Source organism: Bubalus kerabau, chromosome 17 (assembly GCF_029407905.1).
Source record: "Bubalus kerabau isolate K-KA32 ecotype Philippines breed swamp buffalo chromosome 17, PCC_UOA_SB_1v2, whole genome shotgun sequence".
In the NCBI taxonomy this organism is placed as follows: Eukaryota; Metazoa; Chordata; class Mammalia; order Artiodactyla; family Bovidae; genus Bubalus; species Bubalus kerabau.
This window is the reverse complement of record NC_073640.1, coordinates 70779272-70793278: the sequence shown is the minus strand read 5'-3', so window position 1 is coordinate 70793278 and position 14007 is coordinate 70779272. Positions and strand designations below refer to the sequence as shown.

Genomic DNA, 14007 nt, shown 5'->3' with positions numbered 1-14007 from the left:
TCAGCGCCAACTCAGTATTTGGCTTTTCCCCAAATCGGTACTAGCTCCTCGATTTCCACCCACTTCTAGCTTCCGTATGCCATTGCCTCCTCTTTCACGATCCTACTTGCGGTTTTGTGTTTTATTTACGTATTGGCCACATCACGCAGAATGTGGGATCCTAGTTCCCCAATTAGGGATCGAACCCTGAGCCCCCAGCAATGGAAGCTTGGAGTCCTAACCACCGGACTGCCAGGGAATTCCCAAGGGTTAGTGTTTCACACGCTCCCTGTGGTTTCAGTGGGTTTCTGGACCAAGATGCATGTGTTCAGTCCTTCATCTTGACCTAGAAAACCCACAAAAACTTACAGTCATAACACATTCGGGGTTAAGCAGAGAGGTCGGCCTGGCAGGACACAGCCCAACATGACCACAAAGGTTTGGAGGACAACTCTGGGGCCAAGACATGGGGGCAGGGGGATACTTACGGTTGCTGTTCCTACAGAAACAGGGCTGGAGCCTCTGACCACCCCTTGGTACTGGGAGGGTGGACTCGAGGAGGGTGGAGGAACTGGGGTAGTAGGAGCCAACCACATGGCAAGAAAAGCTCAGTGAAGCAGGAAGGAGGCTGGACAGGGCACCAGGCCTAGCCTGAGGGGTCAGTAGGGCTCAGGGTGGAAACCAGGTTCCAGGAGCTTCTTCTGAGATGCAACAAAGGTTGCATGTGACTGATTCTCTGGGAACCTGTTTGATATGCAACAGGCTCGTTTGCTCTTGAGTCCCACGGGCTCCTACCACAGCGCTCTGTAAGCTGTGGGGTTTGCCTGCATCTCACAGCCACACCAACAGACCCTGATATAACCTGCTCAATGCTCTCTCATGGAGGCCTGCCTAGGGGAAGACAAGACAGAGCCAGGCCAAAGCAAGGACCAGGGCAGAGAGGTTGGGCCCAAGACGGCTGGACACTGGCTCAGAGGACCTGCCCCTGAGGAGTCTTGGGGAGCCTGACCCTGTGTGACCCCTCTCCCTACCCCCAAGTCTCCTTTCCTTCAAAGACTTGTGAGGTTTCAGGGGCGGCAGCCTGCCGGCAGGTGGAAACTTAAGAATGTGAGGTCTTGAGGTGATGGAGCTGGAGCGCTCACTGGGCTGGGGTCAACCTTCTGGGTCACCACACGTGGCCACAGCCTCAGATTCCAGGGTCTGGACCCACAAGGGCTCATCTCCCAGCAGAGCTGCAGCGTGGGGCAGCCCCACCCCATCCGGGTCCCCGACTGCTCAGGGGACAGACAGGCTGCACCTCTACCCTGAAGCCCCTCACAGGGACCAGGCCTGAAGCCAGGGCCCTGAAGCTGTGTGACAACACGTGTGCATCACGCTGAGATGAAACCCGCTTCAGGCCAGCTATGTTCATGTTTCTAAAAAGAAACCTTTATTAGAGAGTCTCTCTGGACTCTGTCTTATCAAAACCTTCTGAACCACGACCTGGAGGCTGAGGCTGCGGACCTGCACAGTGCCGTGCAGAGTTTAAAACATACCTCCAAGCCATAACTTCTAGTCTTTTCCCCTCCAATAAATGCACCGTTAACTTCCCTGGAGGTGAGACCCCGGGTGGAGATGCCCCAGGTGGAAGGCCACAAGAAGCCAACCGGGCCCCCAGCCCATTTGTCTGCCTCAGTGCCCCTACCAGGTGGGCTGTGGCACCCTGGGAAGGGGTCTCATAAGAGCGCCACACACAGCTTCAGGTGATGTCAAGTCCTCCGCCCCATGAGGGGGGCACAGGCAGGCACACGGCCACTGGATCCCACAGAAGCAAGTGCCCCACCCGCCTCCTCTGAACCTGTTGCTGTGGTCACCTCCCGTCAGGGCAGTGGGCCTGGAGAGGCTTGGATGGCGCTGACTTTAGGGAGGGCAGGACACAGGAGCTAAGCCGGGACCACAATCTGAGTGAACAAGCATAGCCAGGGAACCGGCACTCTGCACCTTGCCCCCCAGCTCCCTGGGGACTCCCCTCCTCCTGAGGGTCGGCCTCGTGCAGGGAGCCAGGCAGGCTTCACCCTCCGAGCTGGCAAGCTAAGTGTGGGGTGAAGGGGCGAGCTCTCTGCGCCTCAGCCTCCTCTGGGGAGTGGGGATCCCAGCCACACCAGCCCCTCAGCGCTGTCAGGAGAAACCGCCGCAGGCAGAGGCGGAGCTGGCGGGAGCCTGCGGGAATTGCAGATTGCCGTCTGCAGCCTCAATGTTTTCTCTTCCCCGGAGGCGGGAGCTGAGGCTCAGAGCCCAGCCACTGGTTCTAAAGCCAACAGCCACCTCCCACAAGGCCTCCTGTCCACGGGCCCGCTCCCAGGAAGCCCGGGCTGAACTGAGGCCTGGGGTGGGGAATCTCCCGGCAGCGGGGGTGCAGCGGTTCTCTACGAAGCCTCATTTGCGTGGAAACCTCGGAAATGTCTCCGGACAACCTCCATGCCCTCCAGCACCTCCCATTCTGGTGGTACCACAGTGAAGACACGCGTGAACCGGCAGCACCCTGCAGGCCTCCCCCGTCCTTTCTGCAGCCAGACCGCTTGAGGCTGGAGGGGTGAGCTGTGGCCGACAAGCGGCAGATCTCGTCACCAGGTGCAGGAGGAACCCCAGTGCCCGCGCCGAGCTCCTCCAGAGTGGAGGCCTCTGCGGAGTACCGGGCCTGTGTGCGCGGAAGCGCCCAACCACCGGCCGGGGAAGGTCGGGCCGCACCCTTAGGCCTCAGTGGTTCTCAGGATGGTGGCTAGGCCCGAGGTGGCGGGGCGCCCGGCTTCCCGCCCCAGCGCGCCCTCGGGCGATGCCCCCGAAGGCGGCCTGGACGGGGGGCGCGGGCCAGCCCGGGGCCGCCGTGCCGGCTTCTCGCCGGTGTGGAGCCTCTGGTGGTGGAAGAGGGCCGGGCGCTCGCGGAAGGCGCGGCCGCAGTGCGCACACACGAACGGCTTCTCGCCCGTGTGGATGCGCCGGTGGCTGAGCAGAACGGCGCCCTTGGCGAAGGCCTTGCCGCAGTCCGCGCAGCGGAAGGGCCGCTCGCCCGTGTGCAGCAGCCGGTGCTGCCGCAGGTTGGAGCTATGGCTGAAGGCGCGGCCGCACTGCGCGCAGGCGAAGGGTTTCTCGCCCGTGTGCACGCGCCGGTGCTTGAAGAGCGACGAGCCCTGGCTGAAGGCAGCCCCACAGAGCGCGCAGGCGAAGGGCTTCTCGCCTGTGTGCGTGCGCTCGTGCTGGATGAGGTGCGAGTTGCGGCAGAAGCTGCGGCCACAGCGCGCGCACGCGTAGGGCCGGCCGCCCGCATGGATCTTGCGGTGCTGGCTGAGGTTGGAGCGGTGGCTAAAGGCCTTGCCGCACTCGGCGCAGCGGAAGGCCTTCTCGGCCGTGTGGATGCGTTGGTGCCGCACCAGCGACGAGCTGTGCCGGAAGGCCTGCCCGCAGGCCGGGCAGCTGTAGGGTGTCTCCCCGCTGTGGATGCGCTGGTGCTGCGTCAGGTGCGACGTCTGGCTGAAGGCTTTGCCGCACTGCGTGCACTCGTACGGCCGCTCCCCGGTGTGTGTGCGCAGGTGCTTGAGCAGGTCGGAGCTCTTCACGAACACCTTGCTGCACGCCCTGCACTCGAAGGGCTTCTCCCCAGAGAGGAGGCCAGGCCCGGGCTGCAGCGCCTCACCCAGCTCGGCCCAGCCGGGCGGCTCACGCCAGGCCGGGACCATCCCTCGTGCTCCTGGAGCCCCGGGAGCACTCGAGAAGGCTCCCCTGGGGGCCTCGCGTGCCCAGGGCTTCCGCCGCTCCGACACCCGGGGCGGCTGGCTGGGCGCGGGGTGCTCTGCGAGGGCCTTGTCCCCAGGTGGTGGCCGCAGAGAAGAGGTCAGCCGGAGGCTCACGCTGGCGTCGCCCCTGCCCGGCCCCAGCCGGAGCCTCTCCCAGTAGATCACGGACACCCCGGTGGGTCTCCTCTCCCGGGAAGGGGAGATGCTGCGCCGACCCTCTGGGATCTTCCCGCGCTCACAGGCACCCGCGGTGCGGACGACCCTGGCAGGCGCCAGAGGGGAGCCATCCCCGAAGGCCCCTGGGAATGGGGTTTCTCCAGAAACATAGCCGTCCTCCATCAGAGGAGGGGAGCCTGCAGGCACAGAAACGGTGGACGACTGGGTCATCCTGGGCGGGCCGTGGGGGTAGGCGAGGGGACCCCAGACCCAGCGTGGATGAGGGGGACAGGGGCCTGACTACCTTCAGGTGCAGAGCTGACCCCGGGGTTCTCCTCTCTGCTCCTCACTCACCAACTCTGGTACTGACCGCCTGGGCCCTAGCACCTACTGACTGCCTCTCCCCCGTAGGACCCCACAAAGGCAAGACCGCAAGTGATCTGGGCAAGACTGTGTCCCCAGGGCCTGGAATGGAGCTGGCCACTCCAAGTGCTCAAGAAACCATGCACCCATAAATAAATGGCCTCACGGATGAGGTGGCAAGGGAAGACTGGAAGGGTCTGAGGCCACACACACTGGCCAAGGGTGGAACTCTGGGCAGGTCTCCCCATGGCCTGGAGGCGGCCCCAGAGCCACCTTCAAAGGGCGGCCAAAGTCGGAGCCTCTAGAAGAGGCTGAAAGTGGACAGTCAGGAGGGTGGGAAGCCAGAAAGGACCACATCCTGGAAAGGAGGCGTACGAAGCCAGCTCAAAGACTGGCCTCCAGCTCACACCCCGAGCCCCACTCACCGTGGTGGGGCCTCCTCTGGGCATCCCGGGCCAGGGTCACGTCCGCCCCACTGAGAACCCAGGGCTCGTTGCCGCGCTCCAGCTGCGTGACCACGCGGGGCCGGGACACAGACAGGCCTGCAGGAGAAGACGGGCGAGTGAGGGGCAGACGGAGGGGCTGGGGCTTCGCGGGACGCAGACAGCACCCTCTGTGAGGATGAGGAGGCCAAGGGCACACCCCAGGGCAGGGTCACACCTCCTCCCACGAGCAAGGAAAACCGTGCTGGCAGCACCAGCAGGGGACTGAGTGCTGAGACACCACAGCTAACAGGGATGCTTGTCCAGCGGGCACGCGGCTGCCAGGCGATGAGAGGTTAGTGCTGGCAGCCCAGCCTGGCTTCGTGTGTGGACCCAGCACTTACCCAGCGAGGCCAGGAGGGCGAAGTTCTCCAGCATCACCCGGCGGTACAGAGCCCTCTGCGCTGTATCCAGTAGCCCCCACTCCTCCTGGGAGAAGTGCACGGCCACATCCTCAAAGGCCATTAGGCCCTGCCAGAGTCAGAAGGTGGACACAATGAAGCTACGGCTGTGTGACCCAAGACCCAGCTCTCTGCCCCAAAAGCTACCTCTGCGCACGTCTCTCAGCTGCTACCCGCCCCCCAACAAGTCTCTGCAGGTGGAACGCCCCTGACCTGGCTGAGCCCCTCTGCCTTCCTTATCTAGGCCTTTTTAACCCCACCTGGCCATCTACATGAGGAAACCAGAGGAAGCCCCAAGGGAAGCCCCTGGTGCCCACCCATTCTCCAGCCTTTGCAAATGCTGACCCACCCCAAAGGTGCCCTCACTGCTCCTGCACAAGTAACTGCAAGTGGCGGCAGCAGAGCCCCCAGGACACGCCCATCTCTGCAGGGATGCCCTCTCCTGCTGAACTCGCCCAACATTTCGAGGCTGCTCTTTGAACCAGAGGGTTGGCTGATCCCCTGCAGTCGCCACAGGCAAGATCCCAAGGACCTGGCAGGCACACAGAAGCCACTTCCCTCCTCCAACAGTCAGACCTCCTCTATTTCCTCCTCATTCGGCTGCCGCCTCCTTTCCCTCAGCCACCTGCCAGACTTCCCCCAAGAGCCCCAGGACTGCCAGCCATTTCCATCTCCCTAGAGCCCTAAGTATCCATGCATGTCCCTGGCTGACTCCATGAGATCCCCTCCTCCTACGCTTGATTCCCAGGCTCGGCCTCACTCAGAACGCCAGGACACTGTCGTTGGACAGCTACAATTCCAGATGTCACATGGACACCTCCACTCTAAGATACCACAGACTCTTACCAATTTCCCCTTAAACCTACTTTCCCTTCAAATGCCTAATTTTGTCTACAGCACCTTCTTCGCCCCTCCCCCACTCTGTCCCACTGAGTGATAGCTGTCACTGACAGTCCCAGGGCAAGGATGTAATCAAGGGTTTTCGATTTCAGGCCAAGCTCCCAAATCCTGGCCCCACACCTGCATCCTGTTCGGTGCTCCGCGGAAAACCTTAGAATGGCCCTTCCATTGGGCACTCACGCACATCCCACTTGCTACACCAGCGTATCTACACAGAATTCTCTTCTCCACTGCCAGGACTCTGGCCGCAGCCTGCTCCCTGCACAGCGCCACCCCCTATGCTGCCCTCCATCCAGAAAACGATGGGATACGTAAAACCTCGTGACTTAGAGCATGTCCAGTCTCCAGTGCCCTGGGATAGTCTTAACTCCTCGGCCTGTCCTTTAGGACATACCCTCTCCTGGTCCCGCAGTTTCGGTTTCGGAAGCGCCTACGCTTAGGCTTCCCTCCCAGCTTTTGTACACGGGGCAACGTCCCCTGGGAAGTTCTACTCACACCTCACCCCCTTAGCTGCAAGAAGTGGGGATCCCACGAGTGCACGCCCAACCGGCCGGAACACCAGGGCCTAGGGCGAAGCGCGAGGGGAAGACATCAGGTGAACTGCCTCCCCGGCTCGGGGCTCTGGTCCCTGGAAGAGGCAAAGTGGGGTGGGGCGCCCGGGCTCTAGCTACTCACCTGCTCCTGGTCGGGCTGCGCCGCCGCCGCCGCCATTGGAACCTGCAGAAAGGGCGGGCGCCCAGACGCGGGCCTCACTCTCCCCGTCCGTCAAGGGCGCCGCGTCGGGGCTGCGTGGAAACCAGAGAGCGCGCGGCTAGGCGGCAGCCCAAGCGGCACCCGGGGAAACTGAGACCGGCTACGAGTGGTGGGCCTCCTGGCTCCGCCGCCCGCGCCTCGAGTCTCCTCCCGCGCGTCCTCGCTGCCCGCGCCTCGGGTCACAAGACCCTCCAGCCAAGCCGGCCGCGACTCTGCCCTCTCCGGCCGTCACCGGCGTGGCCCGACACCGGTAGCCAAGTGACAGTCCCAGGCGCCGGAAGTCCAATCTCGTGAGCTCTCATTGGCCCGTGGCGCGTTGCGGACGCACGCGCAGAGACTTCGGGGAGGCGTGGCTTCCGCCTGCCTGCAGGCAGGGCGGACGGCGGTGGGGGTGGTGGGGGAAAGCTCCTGTCTCCACGGCAACAGCAAAGCGTCACCGCGAGGGACGCTGGGAAGTGGAGTAGCCGGCCGTCCAGCTGTCTGTACTATTAATACTGTTTGTAAATCCTTGTATTGTAAGAGATAGCATCCATTTTGGCGTTCACTTCAGTTCAGTCGCTCAGTTCGTGTCCGACTCTTTAAGACTCCATGGACTGCAGCACACCAGGCTTCCCTGTCCATCACCATCTCCCGGATCTTGCTCAAACTCATGTCCATCGAGTTAGTGATGCCATCCAACCATCTCATCCTCTGGCGTCCCCTTCTCCTCCTGCCTTCACTCTTTCCCAGCATCAGGGTCTTTTCCAGTGAGTCAGTTCGTCTCATCATATGGCCAAAGTATTGGAGCTTCAGCTTCAGAATCAGTCCTTCCAATGAATATTCAGGACTGATTTCCTTAATACTACAATTAGTATTTGTACTTAAATTTTGCTCACCTTGAAACTGAAGAAAATCTAATGTATATCTCTGTAGGACATGTTTCCTGCCATTCTTGTACACAAAGAATATTCAAGTCCCGTCTGGGGTGCACCTTGAACCCACGGCTGGACTACAAACCCAGCCTAAACCTATATATTGGGACTCGAACACAAGGTCTTTTTCTATTGTCCTGGCTTCATGGCATAGCACGAGGGATCCCTTCAACCAGGGATCAAACCTGCACCCCCTGCAGTGAAAGCACGGAGTCTTAACCACTGGACTGCCAAGTAAGTCCCAACCCATGGTCATTTACCCAACCGGATCTCCAGATTTAACGAAGTTCAGGTTCTTTATGTCTCATCGCAGAAAGAATTCAGTGAGATACAAAAATGATAGGTAAGAAGTAGATTTATTTAGAAACACATTCCATAGATAGAATGCAGTCAGCCTCAAAGGGCCAGAACGACCATGGGAGAAACACTCCACAGTGTGGGCCATCTCAGAAAGCGAGAGGCCCCAAAACATAGGGCGATTAGTTTGTATGGGCTGGGTAACTTCATAGACTTAATGAGTGGAAGGGCTTTTCCGACTATTTGGGGAAAGAAGTGAAGATTCTCAGGAATTGGGCCACTGCCCACTTTTTGACCTTTTACCATTGGCCTCAGCACTGTCAAGGTGCTGGTGGGTGTGTCATGTAGCTTCTCTGGGGCTTCTCTGCACTGGGGAGGGGCTCTACATGTACCCCCACTTCAGCTGCCTTTGGTGTTGGTGGAGGCTGGGGCTGAACCGGGAGCCTCCTCGCCACGTCCCCGGGTACATGGCTTCCACCTACTACAACCAGGTGTCTTTGAAGATGTGTACACAGGTGTCACAGGGGTGGGCTCTCCAGCTTTCTGGGTCTGCCTGGTGGTCCTGGACTGTGAGACTGACCCCACTGGTACAGATGGCAACCCTCCTCGACTCCAGGCCTCGTGGTGGCCCCCAGGCAGGCTAGGAGTCCGCGGACATCTTTGGTGGGGGACATGATTCTGCTGACCAGGAAGGGGCAGCTGAACCAAAGGGCCTTGCCAGAGTGTGTCACATGTGGAGGCTCAAGCGGGCCCACCCCCCCAGCTTCACCCAGTCCCCCTCCCTTCTCCACGTGGATGTCAAACAGATGTTCTTTTTTTAAATGTATTTATTTGGCTGTGTCAGGTCTTATTTGAGGCATAGGGGATTTTCCCTGTGGCTTGCGGGCTCCAGAGCAGGTGGGCTCAGCAGTTGCGGCACTCGGGCTTATTTGCATCTCGGCATGAGGGGTCATATTTTCCCATCCAGGGATCAAACTTGCATCCCCCACACTACAAGGCGGGCGCTTAACCACTGGACCACTGGGGAAGTCCCAAAAGGGATTCTTGTCAGATCGACTCACTCCTCCAATCATGTCTCCCCAACCCATGCCCCACCCCCATCCCCCCCAGGATAAAGGCCTAACATGAATCCTTCTCCCTTGGGACTTTGTGGTAAAGGACTTCAGGTGTCCTGCATACCCTCCTCCAAGCCTCTGCACATGCTGATCCCTCTGAAGCAGGACAGAGGAGTTCTTTTTTTTTTTAATATATTTTATTTTATTTTTAACTTTACAATATTGTATACAGAGAGGTTCTTTTAAACAGAACCTTTAAAAGAAAGACATAGCTATGGAACACGAACGATATGGGGCTTCCCAGGTGGCTCAGTGGTAAAGAATCTGCCTGCCAGTGCAGAAGGCACTGTTTCGATCCCTGGGTTAGAAAGATCCCTGGAGAAGGCAATGGCAACCCACTCTAGTGTTCTGCCTGAAAAATTCCATGGACATGGGGTGGCAAAGAGTCGGAACTTGTTAGGCCCTAACTGCACAGGGGCTGGGAACTGACCCTCTCTGGCCCTCGAGGGCCCCATGGAGGGTCTGCTGGCAGTGCCGGGGGAGCTTCCCTGCTTCCTGGACAGGCTCACTCTGCTGGGGGCAACTGGAATGTCCTGGGGGCAACTCCCTTCCGACTGCTCCAGACTCTGTGACAATAAAGCCGGAAGGGTCACATCACCTTGGAGCCAGGGCTGTGGCCCAGGAGGCAGAAGAGAAATGGGTCGTGGCCAGGGTGCTGAGGGGCCAGATGCTCGATGACAGCAATGTCCATGTGCCTCTGGGGACAGAGTGGGAAGGCAGGGGGGGGCGCCCTGTCCTCTTGTGGTCCAAAGGGTCTTGTGACTTCAAGCCCTCCAGGGAAAGCACTGTGCCCAGGATCTCAGAGTCACCTGTGTGCCTAGAGCTTACCTGAGGTGGAATCACAGGACTTGAGGGGCACAGCGGTCTGAGAATAAGGAAGCAGGTCCCTCAAACCAGGCGCAGCTTAGCGTGGCCACCAGCTGGAGATGAGCCATCTTTCTGTGCCAGGCCAGAAAAACCAGATCCCTGTAATCACCACTCCAGGCAGACAGGGGCAGGTCCCCTCTACGTAGATGGGGAATGGTGGGGCACAGGGAACAGGCAACAGGGGACGCCAGAGCCCAGTACGCAAGGGCACAGGCTGTGAGACCTACAGGGGCCAAACTCATATCTATTAACACCATGCACAAGGTCACTGAGCAGCTGAAGTTGTCCTGAATCCTGCAGTCTTCTGAGCCATATTCCTGAGAGCTGTCACCCCACCAGCAAAAGCCAGGGAGGCTCCTGTTGCCCAAGCTGGGTTCCTGGTGACTTCAGCAGTCATGACCTTCATGGCTGTCCAGCCTCAGGGCGCAGAGGCACAGCTGTGAAGAAAGGAAAGCGGGAAAGGTAAGCACAGTTTCAGGATCTTCTGTTGGGTGTGTACTTCCTGGAGGAGCTAGACCTTAGGATTTCTTTGTGGAAACTTCTGCTTTTATAATTTTTGTATCTGTTTTATTTTTTGGCTGCCTTGCATGGCATGAGGGAATCTTATTTCCCTAACCAGGGATAGAACCCAGACCCCCTGCAGTGGAAAGTGCAGAGTTTTAACCACTGGACTGCCAGAGAAGGCGCAGCACTTGTTTTACAATATCTAACACCATGAGAATCTAGAAATCTTCCCCAAGGGCTCAGTAGTAAAGAATCCGCTGCAGTACAGGAGATCCAGATGGGTTCAACCCCTGGGTCAGGAAGACAGCCGGGAGGAGGAGATGGCAACCCACCCCAGTATTCTTACCTGGAGACTCCCATGGACAGAAGAGACTGGAGGGCTGCAGTCCACGGGGTCGCAAAGAGTCAGACACGACTGAGTGACTGAGCACACACAATAGCCATGTGAGTTCAGTGTGGTAGGCAGAACCACGGTTCTCCAAGAACGTCCACACCCTAATGCCTGGAACCTATTAACACGTTACCTGACGTGGCCCATAGATGGGAATATTATCCACAATTGCCCAGGTTAGTCTAGTATAATCACATGAGCCCTTGAAAGCAGAAAAGCACAACACAGATATTTTAAATCTAAGAATGTCCTAGGTCTGACACTCATGTCAGCTGCTCTAAAACCAAGGCCTCAGCAAGGCTGCATTGCTTCTGGGGGTAAAAGGGGTTTCCTTGCTTGTTCCAGACTGCCAGCATTCCTTGGTTCCTGGCTTTTTCTGTCTTCGAAGCCAGCAACGGCAACTTGAGTTTTTCTCACATGACATTACTCTGATTTGGTCTCTCTCCATCTCTATACCTCCCTCTTCCACTATAAGGACCCTTATAACAAGGACCCGTAATAACAAGGGTTATTACGAGGTTTCCTTCCACCCTGCCAACCTCAGACAATCCAGAATGATCTCCATGTCCCAAAGTCAGCTGATTATCAACCTTATTTCCATCTACCATCTAAATGTAGTTCCCTCTTACCCTGTAACAACATGTTCTGGACACTTAAGTCCTCCACATCTTTGGCAGGAATGGTGCTTTAGTCTGCTTACCATGCACGCTCAGTCGCTCCAGTCGTGTGAGACTCTTTGCGACCCTATGGACTGTGGCCCACCAGGCTCCTCTGTCCATGGGATTCTCCAGGCAAGAATACTGGAGTGGACTGCCATACCCTCCTCCAGGGGATCTTCCCGACGCAGGGATCAAACCAGCATCTCCTGCATTGCACACAGATTCTTTACCCACTGAGCCACCTGGGAAGCCCTGCTTACCATAAGTATACTTACACAAAAATTAAGCATTGCCTACTTGGCTACTTGTTACATCAAGAATGACTGCACTTTTTATTTTGGTAGATGTTAAAGGAAGAAATGTTCACATATTGAAGGCTAGGGAAGTCATTCTTGCTTATATATGATTTAACTTGATTTCTATGCTAACTAAAAAAGATAGCACAGAAGGAAGTCAAAGTAGGAAGTCAAGAAATACCCAGAGTAGCAGGCAAGTTTGGCCTCGGAGTACAGAATGCTGCTGCTGCTGCTGCTACTGCTAAGTCGCTTCAGTCGTGTCCGACTCTGTGCAACCCCATAGATGACAGCCCACCAGGCTCTGCCATCCCTGGGATTCTCCAGGCAAGAACACTGGAGTGGGTTGCCATTTCCTTCTCCAATGCATGAAAGTGAAAAGTGAAAGTGAAGTTGCTCAGTAGTGTCTGACTCTTCACGACCCCATGGACTGCAGCCTACCAGGCTCCTCCGTCCATGGGATTTTCCAGGCAAGAGTACTGGAGTGGGTTGCCATTGCCTTCAAAGCTGGGCAAAGGCTAACAGAGTTTTGCCAAAAGAACACACTGGTCATAACACAACAACACAAGAGAGAGGACTCTACACATGGACATCACCAGATGGTCAACACCGAAATCAAATTGATTATATTCTTTGCAGCTGAAGATCGAGAAGCTCTATTCAGTCAGCAAAAACAAGACTGAGAAAAAAAGAAAAAAAAAAACAAGACTGAGGACTGGCTGTGGCTCAGATCATGAACTCCTTATTGCAAAATTCAGACTTAAATTCCTTATTGCCAATTCAGAGTTAAATTGAAGAAAGTAGGGGAAAGGAGAGGGTGCACTGGCCAGAAATAAAGAATGTCCATGTTAAAAAAATAAAGTTTAGGGATTTCCCTGGTGTTCCAGCAGTTAATGCTTCCCAGGTGGTCCCAGTGATAAAGAATCCACCTGCCAATACAAGAGAGGTAAGAGATGTGGGTTTGATTGGAGTGCACATGCATACACACACATACACACCCACTTACTCTGGTGGTCCAGCAGCTAATGCTTCCCTGGTGGCTCAGATGGTAAAGAATCCACCTCCAATGCAGGAGACGCAGATTCGATCCCTAGTCCAGGAAGATCCCCTGGAGAAGGAAATGGCAACCCACACCAGTATTCTTGCCTGGAGAATCCTTTGGACAGAGGAGCCTCAGGCTACAGTCCTTGAGGTCGCAAAGAATTGGATATGACAGAGCGTGACACGTGCCTACACACACACACACACACACCCCGTGCTTCCATGCAGGGGACACAGGTTCCAGTTCTGGTGTGCCAACTAAGATCCCACATGAGTGTGGACACACTAGGTTTGAGCTCAGGAGGGCTGTGGTGTGTCATGCTTGCCACACTTGCTGGCAGAGCCCTGGGCGAGAGGAGGGCTCAGCCTGGCAGGGAGGTGCCACACAGGCTCACCTTGTCCTGAGAATGGGTGCAGAGCAGGTGTGAGCCACGGCGTGCTGCTCACGGCCGGACGACAGTCTGCAGGCAGGCGGCCTCCTCGGCCTCCCTGGGCTTGCTTCTGGCAAGGCCATCACTGCAAGGCAGGAGCCCTGGGGCTTAGAGGTCTGCAGCCAGGATCTCAGGGGCCCAAGCGACACTGCAGGTGAGCCTGGGGGCACCTGCCCTCATCATCTGCTGGTTTCCATCGAGGCGGGGCCCAGAACACGGGCAGGGATGGTGGGGTCCACATTTGGTGGTCCCATTCGCTGCTTTTCCAAGAAGAGTGAGAGATCCATGTTTTACATGGAGCCTTTTGATTTTATAAAGGTTCAAGACTATTCCCCCCCAAACTTCAAAGTTTATAGGTATGTATGAGCTCCACTCTTTCTATGTATATAGAGAGAGCTATATATAATGTTGGTTTCTGGGCTATCATTTGTGACTCAGGACAAAAGGCAAACCAGGAGCCCAGGGGTCCCCAGACAGGAAGGCACAGGGCCCAGGGTTCGCTGCACAGCACTCTGCGGCCACTCTCAGGACGCCTCTCCACTCCCTCCCCATCATTGACCTGAAGCCGACGTTCCTGCAGGCCTGTGGTGAGCCAAGCTTGGGGCCTGTCTGCCTGAGCTCTCCCCAGCGTTCCAAGGCGTCAGTATGTCCACTGAACTCAGACCTTCCCTTCCGCCGACAGGGGAGCTTGCGA

At 57.2% G+C, this 14007-nt stretch overlaps 1 protein-coding gene across 2 annotated transcripts; it reads right to left on the bottom strand.

Moving 5' to 3' along the window:
* Nucleotides 1–1389: 1389 nt before the first annotated feature.
* ZNF324 (zinc finger protein 324) lies at nt 1390–7042 on the bottom strand. 2 transcript variants are annotated; one of them, XM_055552128.1, is made up of 5 exons: nt 6727–7042; nt 6554–6616; nt 5095–5221; nt 4694–4810; nt 1390–4102 (listed from the first exon to the last, which is right to left on the bottom strand). In XM_055552128.1, the coding sequence occupies exons 1-5, from the start codon at nt 6760–6762 to the stop codon at nt 2709–2711; spliced, it is 1737 nt and encodes a 578-aa protein (XP_055408103.1). In that variant the 5' UTR covers nt 6763–7042; the 3' UTR covers nt 1390–2708. The 2 variants fall into 2 exon arrangements, with proteins under 2 accessions (XP_055408103.1, XP_055408104.1); XM_055552129.1 differs by lacking the exon at nt 6554–6616.
* Between the last annotated feature and the right edge of the window lie 6965 nt (nt 7043–14007).